At 35.9% G+C, this 21,873-nt stretch overlaps 1 protein-coding gene across 1 annotated transcript; it reads left to right on the top strand.

Moving 5' to 3' along the window:
- The first annotated feature begins 1,705 nt into the window (after positions 1-1,705).
- On the top strand, positions 1,706-20,884 carry LOC127456473 (chitin synthase chs-1-like). Its single transcript, XM_051724990.1, has 19 exons — positions 1,706-1,758; positions 5,010-5,145; positions 5,274-5,462; positions 6,084-7,093; positions 7,535-7,624; positions 7,709-7,861; positions 7,954-8,128; positions 11,548-11,649; positions 11,732-11,873; positions 14,491-14,691; positions 15,198-15,482; positions 16,547-16,726; positions 17,227-17,632; positions 17,750-17,772; positions 18,073-18,146; positions 18,677-18,787; positions 18,873-19,090; positions 19,372-19,444; positions 19,529-20,884. Exons 1-19 carry the CDS (start codon positions 1,712-1,714, stop codon positions 19,625-19,627), a joined length of 3,714 nt encoding a protein of 1,237 aa, XP_051580950.1. The 5' UTR covers positions 1,706-1,711; the 3' UTR covers positions 19,628-20,884.
- The last annotated feature ends 989 nt before the right edge of the window (positions 20,885-21,873 follow it).

Below are 21,873 nucleotides of genomic sequence, written 5' to 3'. Positions count from 1 at the left end.
GCTTCCTAAGGAGAACTTTTTCCTTGTAGTAATTTCCTCAACAAGAACATGTAAAATTAAAAGTGATCAAATGGTTAGCAGCAAGTAAACACTCTTATGACAGATAATGTCATTAAACTAACACATCTCGTGCACTTTACATTCAAATAAACGTATCGCGAGGTGCTTGCTACTTTAAAAAAAAGAAAAAAAAAGAAAAGGATAATAGATAAATTTGCCAAAAGTATTGAATTTGTTATAGGCTATTAGACAAAGCAACTCCATTAGCAGGCTGGTCAGATAATGTCAAAGCCTGTCTTTTCATTCTTAATAAAAAAAAATTAAGATGTTCTTAAGAAAATATTTGAGAACTTCTTAAGAATTTTTCAAGAATTGCACTTAGGAACGATCTTACAAACTTCTTATAATTTATCCTAAGAACTTTCTTAATTTTTTTCTTAAGAACATTTTCGTGAATCCGGCTCTAGGAGTTTAAATTAACAAGCATTCCTTTGGCCCAAACTTTGAGCATAAGTGCAGTTTCATGCTGGATCAGAAAAGGGCTCTCCCCAAACTGTTGCCACAGATTTAAAAGCTGACAATTCTCCGTAACATTAAGAATGGTCTTCATTAGTGAGAGGCCATGCTAAACCTGTTACTTAAGGTATCCACTATACAGGGTTGGGAGGGTTACTTTTAAAATGTATTCCACTTCAGATTACAGAATACATGCTGTAAAATGTAATTTGTAATGTATTCCGTTAGATTACTCAAGGTCAGTAACGTATTCTAAATACTTTGGATTACTTCTTCAGCACTGGTAGATTTTTTCACTTGTTTTGACTATAAAAACTCTGCCAGTACAGTAAGACAAAATACACATGTTAAAAATACATTCTCTGAAAAACCTAAATATCTTATGCAGTGTTGTTTCTAAAACAAGATACATCAAACTGATCTTGTTTTAAGGATTTTTTTTATATTTTTACAGGAAAACAATACAAAAATTTTGCCCTAATATCAAAGGTCTTACTAGAAAAAAAGAAATTATTATCCAACGTGAATTTTCTTGATAATAAAATATGATCGAGCCTGGTAACGTGCATGTAAAATGGCTAGGAAATAGCATTTTAGCTTAGCGTAAAGCTGACAATTTACACAAGGTTTATTACTATTTCTTCTGCTCCAAACTTACTTCAAACTTACTTCAAACGTACTTCTCTGTCTGCTCGTATCAATGTAACACATCATAAGAAAGTGATTCACCGCTGTTCAAATGCACTTTGGATCACATCATTTATATGTATAAATGTTTTCCATCTGAAAGGACTAAATATTAAATGAAACAAATGACAATAAAATGCAAAGTAATCTCTTCAGTAATCAAAATACTTTTTGAATGTAACTGTATTCTAATTACCAATGATTTAAATTGTAACTGTAGTGGAATACAGATACTTATATTTTGTATTTTAAATACGTATATCTGTTACATGTATATCGTTACTCCCCAAACCTGTCAGTATCTGCTGACTCAAGCAAATTACGACATCATCACAGGGAAAAATCAGAAGGGCAGGCCCCAGAGAAAATACAAAGAGGAAATAAATGAAAATATGCAGTTGGTAGCTTAACTTGTTGAATAGGGAAATGTTCACTCCTTCTGTTTAAAAGACACTGGCCCTGTTCAAATATCATTATTACAATTTTTGCTGTTTAGCAGAGCATCACCATGGAAGAGAAAACGAAGAGTGAAGAGCAACAGAACAATAAATTCAGGTAGGCTACTTAACACTTTTATTTGGCATTTTAGAAATTATTATTATTTTTTATTATTTATAATATTTCATATATATATATATATAAAACACTTAAGACACTTAACAGCATTTAACAGCATTTATCTTTACAAATACATGTAATTTACCTCGCTTGGAAATGTTTAAAGTCATTCTCTTAAATAGTCTAACCACATAATTAAACAGGCTGGATGTTGTAGAAGAGGAGGATGGGGGGAAGATGAGCCAAGATAGGCTGTTTTCCGCTTAAATTTAACGTCTCCATTCCCTGTTAATTTAATTTATAATACAATCATGCGACCACTTTGTACCAACTATGTCCTGCACACAAACAAGTAACTTAATAATTTATGCCGATTTTTTTATAGTACATTATTTTGTGTTTTTATTTAATCATTTTATTTTATTTATCTATTTTATTCATTTATTTTAAATAATGAATTTTTATATTATAAATTAGATAATAAAAATAGGCCTATGTAGTTGATAATTCTTGATTTACAGTATGCCATTTTTTATCGTACATTATTCTGTATTTTTATTTTATAATTGTAATTTAGTTATCTATTTTATGCATTTTTTAAAATTATTTAATTTTATATTATATTAGGTAATAAATATAAATAAATATATGTAATTTATTGATTTATGCCGAATTTTTTATAGTACCTTATTTTGTATTTGTAATTAAAAATTAGATTTTATTTATCTATTTTATGTATTTATTTTTAATTATTTAATTTTATATTACATATTAGGCCTATGCAGTTGATAGCTATAAGCAGAACGATACAATTTTATTTAAATGTAAATAAACAAAATTTAAAATGAAAGGAATATTCTGCTTTCAATACAAGTTAAAGGTGCTGTAAGCGATTTTAGCCGAAACACGGCCTCGTTTCCCAATAACGATCTTAGCGGGTAAGAGCGTTTTCTCAGAGCGATTTTACGAACGTTTTCCAAAACTGCACTTAACATTATGGTGTCAGAGAGGAAGAGGATACGAGGATGAGAAGCTATATACCTTACGGACAGCAAGTTATTGGCTGTGTCTCGCGCGTCCTTTGAAGGCTGCAGTATACCGAGTGCCCTCTTTTAAACAAGTCTCGTTTAAATGAGACGGCCTTCATAGGACAAATGGAAACGGAACGTAACATGGTTGCTATGACAGAACGCCACTCTTTAACAAGCGCCAGCGCTTTGAGTGAGAAGGGAACACAGCCCCTTAAGAAGGGAATGTATGAAGTACATTTTAGGAGAGTTATAAAGATGTAAAGAGAAAAGAAAATAGATTTTACAGGTGTAATTTTAGTCTAATACTTTATTTTAATTATATATTAATATAATAATACATATTATATACTCTGCACCCATCCACTGAGGTACTTCAACTTGGGAATTAACATTACTTGCGTTTGAACATCATATTTACGGGCAAATTGGCATACGTTTTTTTAGACATTTCCGTTGAAGCAAAGAATTGTGGGTTGTGAGTGCCCCCGAAGGATACGCCTCATGCATCCTCTGAATTCCCGTGAAAGAAGGTCACATTCAAAGGCTGCATTCCAAGTGTCCTACTCACTTTTCTGAAACGTGACAGCCTCGATGATGTATGCGGCTGACAAATGCAACCTCCGGAGGATGCAGCCTTCCAAACGAGACACAGCCATTGACTTTTTTTCTTCTCTCTCTGATTGTAATTTTTACAGTTCTCTGCAACAATCATGCCACCACTTTGTTATTACCAACTAGTCCACAAATAACTTTATTTGTTTACTTATTAATTTATCTGTTCATCCAATATTGACTAACCATTTTCTGCATTTATTATTATTATTATTATTATTATTATTATTATTATTAGCTTTGTCGGCTAAAAATAATAATAAAATAAAACGTATGTAAACTGATATTAAATGAGCATAAAGTGTAGCTATAGGTAATTAAATTGTATTAGGTTTAATTTCGAGATTGTCCTGCAGGTGTCCGCATAAATCTGTGTGCTTACGATAACTCCAGAGCACTCATTAATCTACTTGCAGTTACGATGCTTTTGGGTAAGGACGCCCCGAGCCATTGAATTAGCCAAGCCCCTCTTTCCGAAAAATTGGCTTCAACTGACAACTGTTATAAACAACATGGCATAAAAATGGCTTTAAGCTTCAATAATTCGCTGCAACTACAATACTAATAGAACGTGCAAAATGATTGACAGGTAGAAAGAGTCACTGACGGCAGACTGCCAATTTTTGTTTTCTGTCGAGTTGTCACAGATACATTTGTGATAGGCTATCTCACCACACTTATTTCCTTAATATCTTTCAGAATGTTTTTTTTTTTTTTTTGCATACCTTTCCAGCACCTTTAAGGTCATTTGACAGCGTTTGTGGCATAATGTTGATTACCACAAAAACATAATTTCGACTCATCACTCCTTTTCTTTAAAAAAAGAAAAAAAAAAGAGAAAAAAAAAGCAAGTTACAGTGAGACACTTACAATGGAAGTGAATGGGGCCAATTTTTTTGAGGGTTTAAAAGGCAGAAATGTGAAGCTTATAATTTTATAAAAGCAATTACATTAATTCTTCTGTTAAAACTCAGGTATCATTTGAGCTGTGAAGTTGTTTAAATCATTTATACAGTTGTTTTGGTTTGATGACATTACATCGTCATGGCAATTAAGTTGTTAAACTGGATATAACTTTACACAGAAATGGTTAGTAAGTGATTTTATCACACTAAAATCATGTTAACACACATATTGTTTTGGTATTGTGATTATACTTTTGAAACAGTAAGTATTTCAACATTTATGGATTGGCCCCTTTCACTTCCATTGTAAGTGCATCACAGATTTGTGCTTTTTTTTTATTTATTTTTTTAAGAAAAGGATTTTTTGTGGTAATCAGTATTATGGCACAAATGCTGAGCTTAACTTATACTGAACCCGGAATATTCCTTTAAAGTATCATGGTCACATTTAATTGCTTCTACTGCATAAAGTGTAAGAATGTCAGCATTAACTGTATTAAATTGTATGAAGTGTTATTTCGCAGATGTCTGCATACATCCTTATGATGCTCTTAAACGCTTTAGGATTACTCCACAGCACTCGTAAATCTACAGCCATTTTCAAGTACTGCTTAGATGTTTTTTATTCTAAAACGAGGCTATAAATGCTTTTGGGAAATTAGGCCATGCATTACATTGTTGTTGTTTTTTTCCAAAACAGGGACACATGGGATACCTGCAGAGAAGTGCCCATCATTGAGGATGAGCAGAAGCCAAAGAAACTTGGGACGTGTTTAAAATGGTTCTCGTGTGTCATTGTTGGACTGCTTGTCTTTGTTCTTACTCTTCTCAGTAAAGTGAGCTGCTTAATTAATCATTAACTAATCATTTTTTATTTTAATTTTTTTGATTAAGAGATAACATTTCACTTTTCAATCAAATATTTAAAAATATGCTAAGTAAGACCCTGTTTTTGTCTTCACAGACATCATTTCTGCTTCTGATAACATTTGGGAACAATCAAACTAGGATTTCAGGTCCAGAAATAAAACCAACCGCTCTACTTTGCATTGGTCTTGTTCTGGTTGTGCCAAGTGTTCTCACTCTGCTTAAGAGCGTATGGAAGTTCATTTTCAAGAGTTCATCTATGCCCTCTAAAAAAACAGCTGTTTGTGTAAGCAAACTTGTATAAAATTATTGTAGTTGAAGTTTTCCAGTGCCATTTCTTTGCATTAAATATGCAGATGTGTTTCTTCAACTTCAGGCATTTTCATGTCCCAGGGGTAGATTTTTATTAAAAATTTTATTCTTTTAATTATATAAAGGCCACATTAAAAGTGACCTGGAAACTTTTTACCAGGCCTTCATCATTTATTCTGGTACTTTTCAAATGTCTTTTATGTACCCAGACATTCAATATTAAACTGTGAAAATCCATTATTAAAAATAAATAAATAAATAAATAAAATAAAAAACTAATTAAAATTATGTATATCGTTCAAAACAAGAGTGAAATAAAAATAAACTAAAATAAAATAAAAAAAATTTCAATATTTATTGTGGGGAAATTATTTTTAGCATTATTTATTTATTTCAAAACAAGCGTCATTTCCACCACACCCAAAAATGTTGCCCCCAATAAAGTGTTTTCAAAAGCTAGTGTAGTTGAAGAAACACCCATAGATTAATTGCTCATGTACAACTACCAGAAATATAATAAAAGTAAACAAAAAGCCAAATTTGTTTTTTAAAGAACAAAGTTGAATCATAATTGCCATACTTTTTCTGACTATAGGTGCTGTGTGTAGAGTTCCTGATAGCTTTGGGAGCTGCAGTCCTAACAATAGTAGCCATGCCACACTTTGACATTGTCACTAATGTGATGATCCTGAACAGTGTGAGCATCCTGTCTGCAGTGTTCCAAGTGGTCGCTCAGCTTGCCAGCAAAGAAAGAATTTTGACAAGAGATGTAATGCTGCCTATAATTTCCATTGTCCTCATTATTGCTGGTTATGTCCTTTTTGCAATTAGTTATCTGGTGTCAGAAGAAAGCACCTTTCTGATTAAAATATCAGTCTACCTTGCCATCATAGGAACCATCTTTGTTTCTATGAACTGGTGGGAGAACTACAGCACAGTGTTTAAGGTGCCTTTTCTAGAAGACATCTCCAAAGACATGGCTCGAACCCGCAATGTGGTCTGCATTATCTCCAGTTTGGTGAGAATTGTGATTACATCAGCTGTGGTTGGAGCTTATGTTCCGTTGTCTCATCAAAGCTGGGAATCAGTGAGACATTTCTTCAGTACAGTTATCATTTCATTGGTGGTTATCCAGATCACATCCTCTGCCCTGTGCCGCTGGTTTGTGGTTGTGGCATGTAAGATGCATTTCGTGTTCCGCAGCTTCGTCATACCCATGTACCTGGCATCGGTCACAGTTTTGGCGGTGTTTTTGGTTCCAGCTTTTGTCGTACCCTTGGATTTGCAAAATTCGACCGTCTCTGAGACCGATCAGACGTACACTGGCATCTGCCTGCACTTGGTAATGGTTGTTAAAAGAACTCTGTATGCCCGCAACATTTTTGTTAATATGAAGACAGAGGGACTGGCATTTTGGGGCTGCAGTGCTATAAGCTGGTGGCTGGGACTCATACTCAGTACAATTTACATCTGCCGCCTGAAGGTCCATCGAATAGAAAGAACCCAAGATTTGTTTGTGCGACCAATGTATGAAGGTGCATTTCTGGAGCAGTCCTTGTTGCTGAACACCCGTTTCAAGATTAGAAAGAATGCCAAAGAGAAACAGTAAGTATTATAAAGAATTTTACACCTTTGTTACAGCTGAAGTGTATAATTTCTGAGCCACTAGCATCACCAAAAGGAATTGCAAGAATTATCACTCTTTTCAAACAGATTCTAAAAACTCATGCTGTTTGTATTTCATTGGTTGAACAAACAGATACTCAAGCCTGCTTAAATGTGTTAGTAAAGTTTCCAGTTGTAAGAGATGTGTTAATTATGTGTGCGAGTGTAGGCATGATTGATGGACAGATAGCTTCTAGAAGATGGGAGGGGATAGGGTCAAGGGGATGGGTGGGAGAGTGTTTAGAAAAAAGCACTTTGGAGACATCAGTCTCAAAAAGAGGAGAGAAAGAGGAAAACAGAGTGTGGGATGTGGCAAGAGGGCAGTTGTGGGTGTGAACATTACACACATCACTCTATAAAAAAATTGATTTTCCTCCTCAGACCAGAAGAAACCATCAGAGTATATCTATGTGCAACAATGTGGCATGAGACGTACGATGAAATTATGAAGATAATCATCTCTATGTTCAGGTACAGTAAACATAGACTACACTTACACAGCTTGTTTAAATGTCAACCGAATTGTAACAGCAACACTATTTCTTTCACAACCAGGGTTGATAAATACAGGCCAAAGGATAACAAAAACCGTGATGTTGAATTTGAATTCCACATTTATTTTGATGATGCTTTCAAAGGTGGTAGTAAAGAGAGACATGCAAATGAATATGCTGAAATCCTTGTGGAAGTAATTAAGGAGGTTTACACGTAAGAATGATCCTTAATCTAATCCTTTTGTGTGTACTGGTAACTGATGTGCAAAAATCTGAATATCAAAATCCTTTGTTGTCATACTTTAGCATTTTCAGTGCAGAGGATCAATGTATATTTAATCAGAAGACATCCTGCCCTTCCCTGAAGATCATAAAAACTCCCTATGGAGGTCGGCTTGAATACACCCTCCCTAAAGGCAATGTGTTGTTGGTTCACCTCAAAGACAAGGCGCTTATACGTCATAAAAAAAGGTGGTCTCAGGTAAGATTTACTTAAAAGTAATAGTTCACCCAAAAATCAAAATTCTCTCATCATTAACTCACCCGCATGCCATCCCAGATGTGTATGACTTTCTTTCCTCTGCAGAACACAAATGGAGATTTTTAGAAGAAGATCTCAGCTCTGTAGTAGGTCCTTTCAATGCAAGTGAATGGTGACCAAAATGTTGAATCTCTAAAAAGCACATAAAGGCAATGTAAAGTTAATCCAAATGACTCCAGTGGTTAAATCCATGTCTTCTGAAGTGATTCAATCGGTTTTGGTTGAGAACAGACCAAAAATATAACTTCTTTTTCACAATAAATGTTGACATCAGCAGTCTCCTTGGCAATCATGATTTCAAGCTCAATTACACTTCCTATAGCGCCATTTAGTGCTCTGCGCATGCGTCAAACACTAGGAAATGTTCGAGCTTGAAATCATGATCGTGCCTGGAGACTGCAATGGCAAGATTTATAGTGAAAAGGGAGTTTGGACTGTTCTCATCCAAAACTGACTGAATCATTCAGAACACATTGATTAAACTATTGGAGTCATATGGATTAACTTTATGCTGCCTTCATGTGCTTTTTTGAGCTTCAAAACTTGCATTGTAAGGACCGCCAGAACTAAGATATTCTTCTAAAAATCTTTGTTTGTGTTCAGCATAAGAAAGATAGTCATACACATCTGGGATGGCATGAGGGTATAGAGTGTGTGTATATATATATATATATATATATATATATATATATATATATATATATATATTATAGATTAGTGAAAGTAACCATAGTTTAACCATGTTATTTGTACTAAAACCACAACCACTAAATTATCCATAGTTACTAAAATGTTAGCCTACTATTGTAAAACCATGGCTACAACTGTATGTGAATACTAAAGTTCCCTGTCTGTCACTCACTTGACGTTGTGTCGATGTAGTGACACTAGGGGTAACTCTTGGGAGCCTGAAAGACCTCTGGTCTTTGAAAAAAGGCCAATGGGAATTGGCCCCCGAACATACAGGTATAAAAGGAGCTGGTATGCAACCACTCATTCAGATTTTCTCTTTGGAGCTGAACGGTCGATGCTCACTGAGCTGAATTCTCACGGCTGTTCATTCACCTCTGCTGGATCTGATGGCGCATTTCAGCGGCTTCTCCCCCTCTGCACTGGTACACTGCAGAGAATGCCCCTGGGCGCTTCGGCAGAAATAAAAGAGTATATTCTAAAAAAAGAGTATATTTCTCTAAAAGAGCGGCACACATGGAACGTCTTTGTAAAGATGCCCTTCCGTTTGTGTGTTATTCCTGGTTGCAGTCGTTATCTCTCGCCTTCTGACGGTCACGATCGCTTTCTTTCGTGTCTGGGCGCTACCCACGTGGAGACAACATTCGTGGATGGGTCATACTCATTGCGAGAACATGACCATGGCAACATTGCAGTCGCTGCTTGCCTTCGTAAGAAAGCAAGCCACCCCAGCAGCTCCCCGCCTCGGTCCTTCTACCTACAGGTATGAGGCCAGCGTGGCTAGCACTGGGGGCGATTTGGGGAACTCAGTGGGACCACCTCCGTCGGGTATCCCCCCACGGACCTCCCATTCCCCAGCACGCTCCTCTGCCCCAATCGGGCTTCCGGATGAGTCCGCCAGCTCATCTCACGGCGAGTTCGACCTCTTGTTCGGAGCCTGCGAAGGTGATGAGCTCTCAAACGCAGCATCGGAGAGCGGGCTTGTCCAGTCAGATGCGGAAGCCTCAGCTGGTCTTCCCCCCTCGGGTACGGTCGCCCAGTCACAGGCTGACGTGGAGATGACGGACATGTTTCCCGGGCAGCCGTGAGTGTAGGGCTAGAGTGGAACCCCCCGCTCTCCCCTGAACCCTCGCGGCTCAATGATTGGTTCCTGGGTTCTCCGCGGTGTCTTCCCCTTGGGAGTGACACCCCCACCCCCCCCGATGTAGACACTGGTGACCCCAGTCGGTTAACACATTTCACTCTTTTTTTGGGGAGAGAAAAAAAAGAGGATAAGACTGGGCTAGCCTGTCCCTATCTTTTGGGCAGTCCACTTTTCCCCGAAGGGCCGTTCGACGCTCATAACAGCATTGGGGGAGGTTACGTGTCACCCTGGTGCGCTGGCTACAAGGCACACAGTGGTCTGTCCGTCTCACACCGCCAGTTCACTTAACACTGTTCAGCTAGTTGTGCCGTTTTGTATAGGGACCCCTAGTGCCACTACATTGACACAACGTCGAGTGAGTGACAGATAGGGAAAGTCCTGGCTACTTTCGTAACCTCCGTTCCCTGATGGAGGGAATGAGACGTTGTGTCCCTCCTGCCACAACGCTGGACTACCCGCTGGAATGGCCGGGACCTTGTCTCAGCTCCTCAGCACAAAACCTGAATGAGTGGTTGCATACCAGCTTCTTTTATACCCGTATGTTCGGGGGAGTGGTATGCAAATACCACTCGCCAATTCCCATTGGCCTTTTTTCAAAGACCAGAAGTGTTTCGGGCTCCCAAGAGTGACCCCTAGTGTCACTACATCAACACACATGTCTCATTCCCTCCATCAGGGAACGGAGGTTACGAAAGTAACCAGGACGTTTTACTCTAGTTACACCATTGATAATTGTATTAAAACCATGGTTTCCAAAAAACTTTGGTTACAGTCATGGTAAGTACAGTTATGGTTACTACAGTATTACTACAGTAAAGCCATGGTTAATTTTTCACAAGGGTATCAGAACAGTTTTAACAACTTTTAATTTAAATACAGTAAATGTACAAACAACACCAATAAAATAAAAGTCACATTTAGATCGGTCATTATTTAGTGTGTACAAACTCCAGAAGCTGGTTGTTTTCTGTCAATACCAAGTAGATATATCTGCAGACCGGAGATCTCCAAATGGGGGTAGAATATCCAAAAGAGGGTGGGGTTACTCCAGAAAGGGGTTGGAGTTACTCTAAAAGGGGGGACGTGACAGCTCCAAAAATGGGGAGTCACTTCCACTCACCGTTAGGGTTATGGAAGGTGTTAGGTTAGGTGCTCCCTGTATCTTTGCTGGCAGTTTGGAGCTCTGCCTGCAGCTATAACCTTCTCGAATGATCTGCTTCAACTTCTACATGATAAGAACATGCAAAATTATTGACAGGCAGAAAACACATCAAAGTCTTCTTATTGGCTGATGAGTCTGTGGCCCGCTGTCACATTTTTGTTTGTGGTTTACACAGTCTAGTGCTGTCACAGTGACCGGTCAAGTATTGATACTTTAGGATCGATCCACCCATCCCAAATAAAATGTCTGTCTTCATAATCTTTAATCAAATTGTTTTAACTTGGTCTTCTTCCTAAATGACTTTTCACTGATGTAAACACAGCTAGAGATATTTTGTGATTCCCTAATCATCTATGTTTTCAGATAATGTATTTATACTACATTCTTGGCTGGAAACTTAACACACCATACTTCAAGAAGTTTGACGAAAAAGAAGACGTGAAATCCCTTAAGAAGAGATTAAAGGTTAGAAATGAACTTGTACCCTAAAAAGTAATATAATAATGACAAGCCCTATAGTTTTGTCTATGTTTTCAATGCTCAACAGAAAGAGAGTGAGAACACATACATCTTGGCACTAGATGGAGATACTGATTTCCAGCCATCTGCAGTGATGTTATTAATTGACAGACTTAAACTCTACCCAGAGGTTGGGGCTGTGTGCGGCAGGATTCATCCAACAGGCACAGGTTGGATACATTTTCTTTAAGTATAAATATTATAATAATTAGGGCTCACTCAGGAATAGAACCAGGAACCTTCTGACTAAGAGCCCTAAGTTTTACCCATTATTCCACTTTTATTTTCCAAATGACAAAAATGATTTGATTTTAAGGAATTAGTCTATCTATCCTTTATCTGACTATCTATGTGACAGTCTGATGACTATTTAGCTAGCTAGCTAGCTGGCTGTTTCTCTTACTGTAATGTCTGTATAACCATCAAACATTTAAAACTAGTTTAAACTTTCAGACAAGGCTTTGCCAACCCAACATCAAAGTTTATCTTGACAAACTTTTCCTCTCTGTTTTTTTTTTTTTTCTAGACGATTGTATTAATAATCAGATATTTGTATACATTTTTAAATATAAACAAATAGGGCCCTATTTTAACAGCACTAGCATTAAGCGAAGAGCTATGCCATAGGTCAAGCATTTTCATACAAGCATGCGCTAATTCTAGGCGCAAGTGTGTTTGACGAATTTCCGCAATCGCTAATGGGCTGGGTCAAGTGAATTTTAATTCTGAGGTTCTTCTCCTGTTATTCCACCATCTGCAACCTATGATATAGTCCAGCACATTCATTAGCGGTTGGTAATGTAAATGGACTGTGTGCAATAAAGTAGAAGAATAGAAATATGGACTTACATTCTTTTGTGTATTAACTGCATCCTTGTTGAATGTCAGGCATATTTCTATGACAGTGACACATTCCTTTTATATGCTTGGAAAATGTGGTACTCGTCTTGATTTGGATGAACGCTCCGTAAAATGATAGAGAATGTAAGTATTATTAATCATTTTCATCTAGAGACACAAAAATCATGGCTAGTATTAATAGTGATTGTGTCGGATCGCACTTCACTTCTACCGGTCGATTTTGATTTTGAAAAACTAAATTCATTTATTAAAACACAAAAAAATTAAACCAAAAATATTTCTAAATTCAAATTACACTTGAAATGAAATGAAAATATCATACCAAATCCAAACATTTTACTCTCTCCAACTTCTTTCACTAGCTCTTTTTTAAGTGACTTAAAAATGACTCTACCAAAACAGGTGGAAAAATAGCAATACAACTTATATCATGAATATTTGATCAACTTTATTGATCCCCCTAAGGGGAAATTCACACATTACAGCAGCACATCCTAAGTGATAAAATATAAAAAGAACAAACCAACAGACAATATTACACCAACCTAAGCACTATACCATAAAAGCATTGCACAATAGTCAAGCCAATCATGTGTGATATTGATTATACAATCGTATGGCAGTTGGAAGAAAATACTTTCTGTAACGCTCTTTTGAGCAGCGTGGATGAATAACCCTTTCACTGAATGTGCTGCCTAGAGCCCCCCACTGTCTCATGGAGGGGTTGAGAGTTATTGTTTTATAATAGAAGATAACTTCATGACCATCCTTTTCTGTCCTATTTCATATATGAAGGGCAGAGGACACCCCAGGACAGAACTAGACTTCCTGATCAATTTATTATTTATGTATACTCTCCAAAACACCTCCACCCCAACACACCACAGCATACAAAATGACAGATGTTACCACAGTATCATAAAAAGTCTTTAGCTATACCCGACACACACCAAAGGATCTCAATTGTCTCAGGAGTTGGATACAACTTTGACCCTTCTTGTACAAATAGTCTGTGTTATTAGACCAGTCCAGCTAGTATTTAGATAGACGATATTTGTATGATTTCACAATCTCAATGTCCTCCCCCTGGATGTTTACCGGCACTGTTTGGTGTGTCTTCCTTCGGAAATCAACTACAGTTTCTTTAGTCTTACTTGCATTAAGCTGGAGGCAGTTCAGCTGGCACCAGTCCACAAAGCTCTTGATCAGCCCCCTGTATTCACCCTCATTATCTTCAGTGTTGCACCCAACAACTGCTGTGTCATCAGAAAATCTCTGAAGATAACAGCTACCGGTTTTGTACTGAAAATGAGATGTATAGAGTATAAACAGGAAAGGGGCTAGAACTGTTCTTTGTGGGACTCCGGTACAACACTTCACACATCAGACTCATAGTCCTGCAGCCTCACATACAATTGTTAATATTGTAAACATAATAGGCTAATAATAATTTAAAAATAAACCATGACCTGAAGATAGTTTAACAGTTTAATAGTTACATTTTTTTTTCTTCTTCATTTAAAACAGCTACAACAGTGAACTTTCAGGACATAATTTGATGTTCCACTTTATTTTCAGAGTTTGGACATGAACTATATTACCACTTGCTGGTGGAATCTCCAAACTGCAAATGCAGGAACTGAGTTTAGACTTTGCGCAGAGATAAGATGTGATTTATCAGGAAAACAACAAATTGCACTTTGTGCCACCTCATCAATACAGTACACCTACAGCTTGCGCGCATACACCCACAGACAGCGCAAACACTCCCACACACGCCCACTTGCGCTTTGAGCTGGCACAAAAATTTTGCTTAGAATTTGCACTCTCATGAAAATTGGATAAGACGTAGCGCACAGTAAAAATTTCGCTCACAAAACTAGAGCCCATAATTTACTTTGCTTTTTACTTTTACTATGCTTGAAGGACCCACGGTGTGGTATCAGAAGTTTGAATATGCTGTCGCCCACTGGCTGCAAAAGACTGCAGAGCATGTGCTCGGCTGTGTACTGTGCAGCCCTGGATGTTTTAGTCTTTTCAGAGGAGCCGCACTCATTGACGACAACATCATGAAGAGATACACAACCAAAGCCACTGAGGCCAGCCAATATGTCCAGTATGACCAAGGTACCTGCAGAGAACCATTGACAAATAATATCAGGCCATACTGAACTTTAAAGGCCTAGTTCACCCACAAATAACAATTCTGTCATCATTTTCTCACACTCATGTTGTTCCCAACCTATATGACATGAGATGTTAGGCAGATTGTTAGTCTCAGTCACCATTCACTTCTATCTTTTTTCCAAACAATGAAAGTGAAGGATGAATAAGGCTGTCATTCTGCCAAACATCTCCTTTTGGTTTTCCACAGATAAAATAAAGTAATATGGGTTTGGAACAACATGAGGGTGACTAAATGTTGACAGAATATCCATTTTTGGTCAACTATCCCTTTATTGTAATTCATTTGTTCTTTTCTGTTGCATTGTCCTTTTTTTAATCTCTCAAAAGGAAGATTTGTTTTTACAGTAACTTTTGTCCACAATTTATGTTAAGTGTATAAATGATGACAGCATGTTCGATGAATTATCCCTTTAAACTACTTTATCCTTCATTTGGTGTAATGTCAGGTGAGGATCGCTGGTTGTGCACTCTGTTACTGCAGCAGGGATGGAGAGTGGAGTATAATGCAGCCTCTGATGCTTACACAAACGCTCCACAGGACTTCAAAGAATTCTACAACCAGCGCCGACGCTGGGGCCCTTCCACCATGGCCAATTCCATTGACCTCTTGGGCTCAGGAGGACTGACTTCTCAGAGGAACACTTCCATCTCAAAACTTTTCATCTTGTACCAGATTTTAAACATGGCAGCTTCCATCTTGGGCCCTGCCACTATTTGTCTGATGTTAGCAGGTACAGTTGAGAACAGACATTTTTTATTAAAGGAACAGTTCACCAAAAAAACTGAGGGGGGTGGATCTAAGTAATTTACTCACCTTTATGTGATTCCAAACCCAAAATTTATGTGTATGACTTTCTGTCTTCCATGAAACCCAAGAGGAAATTTTTTTAGTAATGTGACACTGCTCTTTTTTCCATACAACAAAAATAAAAAGTAAATGGTGACTGAGGCTCTTAGTCCCTAACATTCTGCTTCCTTTTGTGTTCCATGTCAGTTCATACAGGTTTGAAACAATATGAGGATGAGTAGTGGTTGGTTGGCACAGAGTTCATTTCTGGTAATTTTGAAATAATTTTCACAAAAGTGTAACATCTAATTGTTCACTTTCTTGACCTACACTGATTGATTCTGTCAGGGCATCTGAATGTTAAAATCTGTTACTGTGAAGTCAACATTTCATTTGATCTATTTCGAAACCAAAATTAAACTCATCTGCAAAAAATGTTATAGAAGTAATACCAAGAAAGTTTTTTTAAATATATTAATTTTAGTTAATAGTGATAGGTCTCAGCTATATTTTAATATAAGATTTGTAAGCCATTGATAAGCTATGCTATCTGGCAAACATCATTAATCAAAACAGTGTGAGTGGGGTCCGTTAGCACATTGGTTTTTGGGTGGGTTATCACACTGGGTATGAATTTAATATACACATAAATATCATAAAATAGTGTATAATAATAATTATTATTATTATAACTGTGACAATTAATTAACAAAAGTCAATAGATAGGCTATCTGATGACATTGAATGTGTTTGTTACCTATGAAATAAGCTTTCGTTTGCACCTACTTGGGGTATCTTAATGTTTGTTCCACCAGAGATATTCAACAAAGTATGAAAAGTGTGCCAACCAAAGTCATCCATAAATGTTGACAGAATTTCCATTTTTGTGTCAACTATCCCTTAATTGTCATTCATTTGTGCTTCTCTGTTGCATTTTAGATCCCAAAAGGACGCTTTGTTTGTACAGTAACTTTCGTTAAGTAATTTAATGCTTTGTTTATTTTGCAGGATGCTTTGTATTCATCTTTAATTTGGATGTAAATATTGCACTTGTTTTGGCCACAGTCCCCCCTACTGTCTACCTGATACTGTGCTTCAAACTGAGTGCTGATATGCAGATTAAAATCGCAGGAGTTATGAGTGTGTTCTATGCATTTCTCATGGCAGGAACAATTCTCTCAATCATAGGTAACTGTTGATTTTTTTAGATGTCCAAAAAAAATCTTTTTTTCCTTTAAAGGTGTACTTAAGCAGTTTTTTGGTTGTTGCTAATTGCTAAACATTTAAACAGAAAAATAAAAAAAATAAATAAATTATGTACATAAACATGAGATGAAGACACTAGTCACATCAGTATAAGAGAAAAAAGCTGCTTTATTTTACATACTGTATGGTGCTTGGTGCACATTCAAGACCAGCTGAATATTACTCACTTAGACTTCTGACATCTTTAGGCGGAAGACATAGACACAGACATTTTATTTTTACTTGATGTTTACTGACGACGACTCAGCATAATGGGATTATGCGATAGGAGTGTCCAAGTATGCATATTTGGACACAGTCACAGCACGCACCTTTAAAAATTCATGTTAAGCCAGTACAGATGCAAATAAGTGATGAACCTGTCTTGTATGAGTTCAGCTTTAACTATAATACACTATCTCTCCTCATCTCATCTCTCACAGGTGATTTAGTTAAACAGGGCACTTTTGTGACCCCTAGTGGTATGTTCATCATTGGCATGGTGCTAATGTACATCATCACAGCAGCTCTACACCCTCAAGAGTTCTCACTGGTCATCTATGGATTTGTTTACTTCCTTTGCATTCCTAGCGGGTATCTCCTATTAATCATTTACTCCATAGTCAACATGAACAACGTCTCGTGGGGCACTCGGGAAACTGGAGGCCAAGCTAAGACTTCAGCAATTAATGCCATCAAGAGCAAGGGCTTTTGTATGAATATCAAGGGATGTTATAAATGTCCATGCTTGGGATCTTACGAAGAAATGAGAGAGGAGGTCCCTGAAACAGAAACCATAAAAATGACTGAAAAGAAGACAAATGATCAAATTCCTTCAGAAATAACAAGGTAAAATCATGTCCATACTATTACTTTGAAACAAATTTTATATAAGAAGTTACTTTATTTAAGATTAAAATACTATTATTTCTACTACTACTAATAATAATTATACTGTATTCCTAGGTCACTACAGCGCCCATCCAAAAGTAACTATAACTTTCATACTTTTTAAATGAATATTCTGTCTTCAGTTCAGGTTAAGCTGAATTAATAGAATTTGTGGCATTAGCATTTAGGGACTGGCCCCATTCCATTGTAAATGCCACACTTTAACTGCTTTTTTATCCATTAGGGTGAGTTGAAATACATTTTTGTGGCAATCAACATTATGCCATAAATATTATTGATTGAGCTTAACTTGTTTTGATCATGGAATATTCCCTTAAATATTCTAATCATTGAGTTAGCCTTCATTTAATTAACATTTCCTGTATGTTTAATTCCAGAACCTTGGAATGAAACACTGTGGAACAAATCTAACGATAACAATATCCCCATGGAGGAGTCTACACTTTCTGAGGTAAGACTAATTCTTTGTTGAAGCCGTGGTCTAGTGGTTAGCTCCAGATACACTGAGTCATGGCGCACTTGTTGGAGTCTCAAAATTCTGTCATGTACTCAAACTCATGTTGTTCCAAGACTATATGATGTTCTTTTTTTCTGTGGAACCAAAAAGAAAGAAAGTATAGAACAATATGATGAGGAAATGAGTTAAAATTTTTGGGTGAAATATCCCTTTAAGGGGTGTAATGTCTGGCTATTTTCCTCTGACTCTCATTCACAAGGTGTTGTCACACAAAGAATGTACACTCACTGCAATGTTTTCTCACCATTTACTGTAAACTGTAGAGAAATATATGCGTGAAAATACCAGGAGATCAGCAATTTCCGAGATACTCTCATAGATCATATATTCTTCATTCTTCTGAAGCTCTTGACCATGTCTGCTTACTTTTATGCATTACTGTCACATGATTGGCTGATTATATATTTGCATTAATAAGAAAATCCTCAAGTTTTTATGTCTCTTTTTCTTCTCATATTTTGCAGGATGAAATTGATTTCTGGCTAAAGCTGCAGGAAAAGTACCTAAAGCCTCTTGAAGAGAATAAAGAACAACAGGAAAAAATTGCTAATGATCTGAGAGACCTTAGAAATAAGGTAAGCCATTCAAATGCAAAAGCTACTTTGTATCAGTGGTTTCATCCATCTCATTAAAAGGTTTTGCTTTTCTTTTTCCGTACAGGTGACATTTGTTTTTTTTTTCTTCAATGCACTTTGGTTAGTGATAACTTTCTTCCTTCAAACTATTGGCAACTCAATTTCCATAAAGATCCCAAAGGTCTATCCCAATGGGACTCATTCCAAGACAGAAACGTTTTCCCTTGATCCAATTGCACTGATGTTTCTACTGAGCTTTGCAGTATTGCTGTTATTGCAATTTTTTGCAATGCTTTACCACAGGTAACTAACCATACACAAAAGAATCAAATCACATTCACTGATAAAGAGATGTTTTTATTAGCATAGGCCTTTCATGCCAAATATAGACTACTCTTTTAGTCATTGACTAAATCACAAAGTGAAGCTTATCCACAATAAATGCGAAACCAATCTACTGTATAGTATATTGGAAAAACATGACTCTCAGTTGCAATGTTCAGTGTCTTTACATTTGTCTCACAAGCTGATAAATATCATGGATACTTGGTGTAAGTAATTAAGTTTATGTTTCCTTGTTTCAGAATCTACACATTAATACATTTTGTGGCATATAATGATACAGAAACCAAAGCTCAAAGACAAAAGTCATCTGAGGTCAGTCAATGGATCACACGCACAAGATTATGTAATTTAAGTAACAGGATTGCTTTGTAAATAACCATGCCTCAATTTCAATAGGTTGCACGGATGAAGTCAAAGCAGCAAGAGATGGATGAGTCAGACAGAGGATTATATTTTCAAAACCCAACTACAGTACAGAGTGTAACTTTGGCATAACGTCCAGTGACAGAACCTGTTTTCAATTCTCAATTAAGGTTGATTGTAATGTTGATATTAACATACGGCCAGGGTTGGGAGGGTTACTTTTGAAATGTATTCCACTACAGATTACAGAATACATGCTGTAAAATGTCATTTGTAACATATTCCATTAGATTACTCAAGGTCAGTAACATATTCTAAATACTTTGGATTACTTCTTCAGCACTGGTAGATTTTTTCACTTGTTTTGACTATAAAAACTCTGCCAGTACAGTAAGACAAAATACACATGTTAAAAATACATTCTCTGAAAAACCTAAATATCTTATGCAGTGTTGTTTCTAAAACAAGATAAATCAAACTGATCTTGTTTTAAGGATTTTTAGATATTATCAAATCAAATTAACAAAAATTATTATCAAGACTAAGATTTTTGCCCTAATATCAAAGATCTTACTAGATAAAAAGAAATTATTATCCAACGTGAATTTTCTTGATACAAAATATGATTGTGCCTGGTAACGTGCATGTAAAATGGCTAGAAATAGCATTTTATCTTAGCGTAAAGCTGGCAGTTTACACAAGGTTTATTTCTGTTTCTTCTGCTCCAAACTTACTTCAAACTTACTTCTCTGTCTGCTCATATGAATGTAACACGTCATAAGAAAGTGTTTCACCACTGTTCAAATGCACTTTGGATCACATCATTTATATGTATACATTTTTTCTTCTGAAAGGACTAAATATTAAATGAAACAAATGACAATAAAATTCAAAGTAATCTCTTCAGTAATCAAAATACTTTTTGAATGTAACTGTATTCTAAATACCAATTATTTAAATTGTAACTGTAGTGGAATACAGTTACTTATATTTTGTATTTTAAATACGTAATCCCGATACATGTATTCCGTTACTCCCCAACCCTGGATTCAGCTAAAAGAAAGTTCTAAACACTTTTAATGTTCAAACTTGAATGGAAAAGAAAAGGGGGGAAAATGGAAGTATAAGTGTTTAAATAATCATGTAGGTGTGAGTCCAAATAGAAGTCACCACTCTTTTCTTCTGCAGATTAGAAAAGCGTGAAATTTATTTATTTATTCAATGCAAAATATTACTATGATCATAAATGTTTTTGTCTTAAAATGTATTTATTTTGTTTGAGATTGAATATGTTATGTGTCTTGTGTAAAAGTTAAGTCCTGTTTCTCTGTTTGTTGTATGTTATGCGAAATAAATTGTCAATAAATAAAATACTATAAAAAAATTAAAGCAAATATGGCAGCCTCTAGATTGTGTTTGTCCGGGGGTTAATGGATAGCTTTCTCCAAGATTTATATATCTCCAATAAACAACTAATCCACTCGGACATCACCATTTTTGCTCACGTCCGAAATTAGCCTAAAATGTCTTGAAACACAAGATGATCTGTGAGTGAGCCAGTTTTAGCAACCAATCAGTGCAGTTAAATTAAAGCTTCACATCTGTTGGTTATTTAATGATCTGAAAAGAAGGTGATTATTAATAATAAATGCCAAATGACAGTAGTTGAAATAAAAGATACATGAAATGTGCTTGTTACTGTATTATTGTAGATATTATAATTAAATGTAAAATCTTTTTAAAAATGCATAAGCTAGTTGAGACTCTGATTTGATTTTAATAAATAGCATGCTAATGTAAAGATACAAAAATTGTAGAATTGGTTGCTTGATCATAGTGTAAAATAAACATAAAATGGAAATGGAATTGCACTGGGAAAAAAAATATTTTTTTATTATTATTATGATTATTTTTTTTTTTTTTTTTTGGTTAAGTAAATATAGTAGAAAAATTAAGTTTCCACATAGAATAAGTTAGTTTAAAGCGTGAACTTGAAAATATTAAGTAAATTCTACATTTGTACTCAATTCAAAATTAATGCACTAGCTTATTAGTAAATATTATTTATGTTTGTTTATTATCTTTACAATGTGTCATCATGTAACAGTCCTAAAGTAAAAAACCTTGTCATATTTATGTGCTAATTTGAGTACATTTTACTTTACTTTTCGAAGCTGGTGTTCCCAGCATGCACCGGGCTTGAATAATGAATGAGCTTGCATGGTTTCACTGTTTGCTATTTGATTTACGACGTTTTTATTGTTGCTTTTGTTGTGAAGTTTGGTGATTTCTTGTTTTTTTGATTATCTATTCATGATCAAAAGAATTATCTGTTGATTGTTACTGTCATTGTGGTTTGTATACCAAGTGTTAAGGTC

Source organism: Myxocyprinus asiaticus, chromosome 18, assembly GCF_019703515.2.
Source record: "Myxocyprinus asiaticus isolate MX2 ecotype Aquarium Trade chromosome 18, UBuf_Myxa_2, whole genome shotgun sequence".
NCBI classification, from domain to species: domain Eukaryota; kingdom Metazoa; phylum Chordata; class Actinopteri; order Cypriniformes; family Catostomidae; genus Myxocyprinus; species Myxocyprinus asiaticus.
The sequence above is the reverse complement of the archived record's forward strand: the minus strand, read 5'-3'. Positions and strand labels throughout refer to the sequence as shown.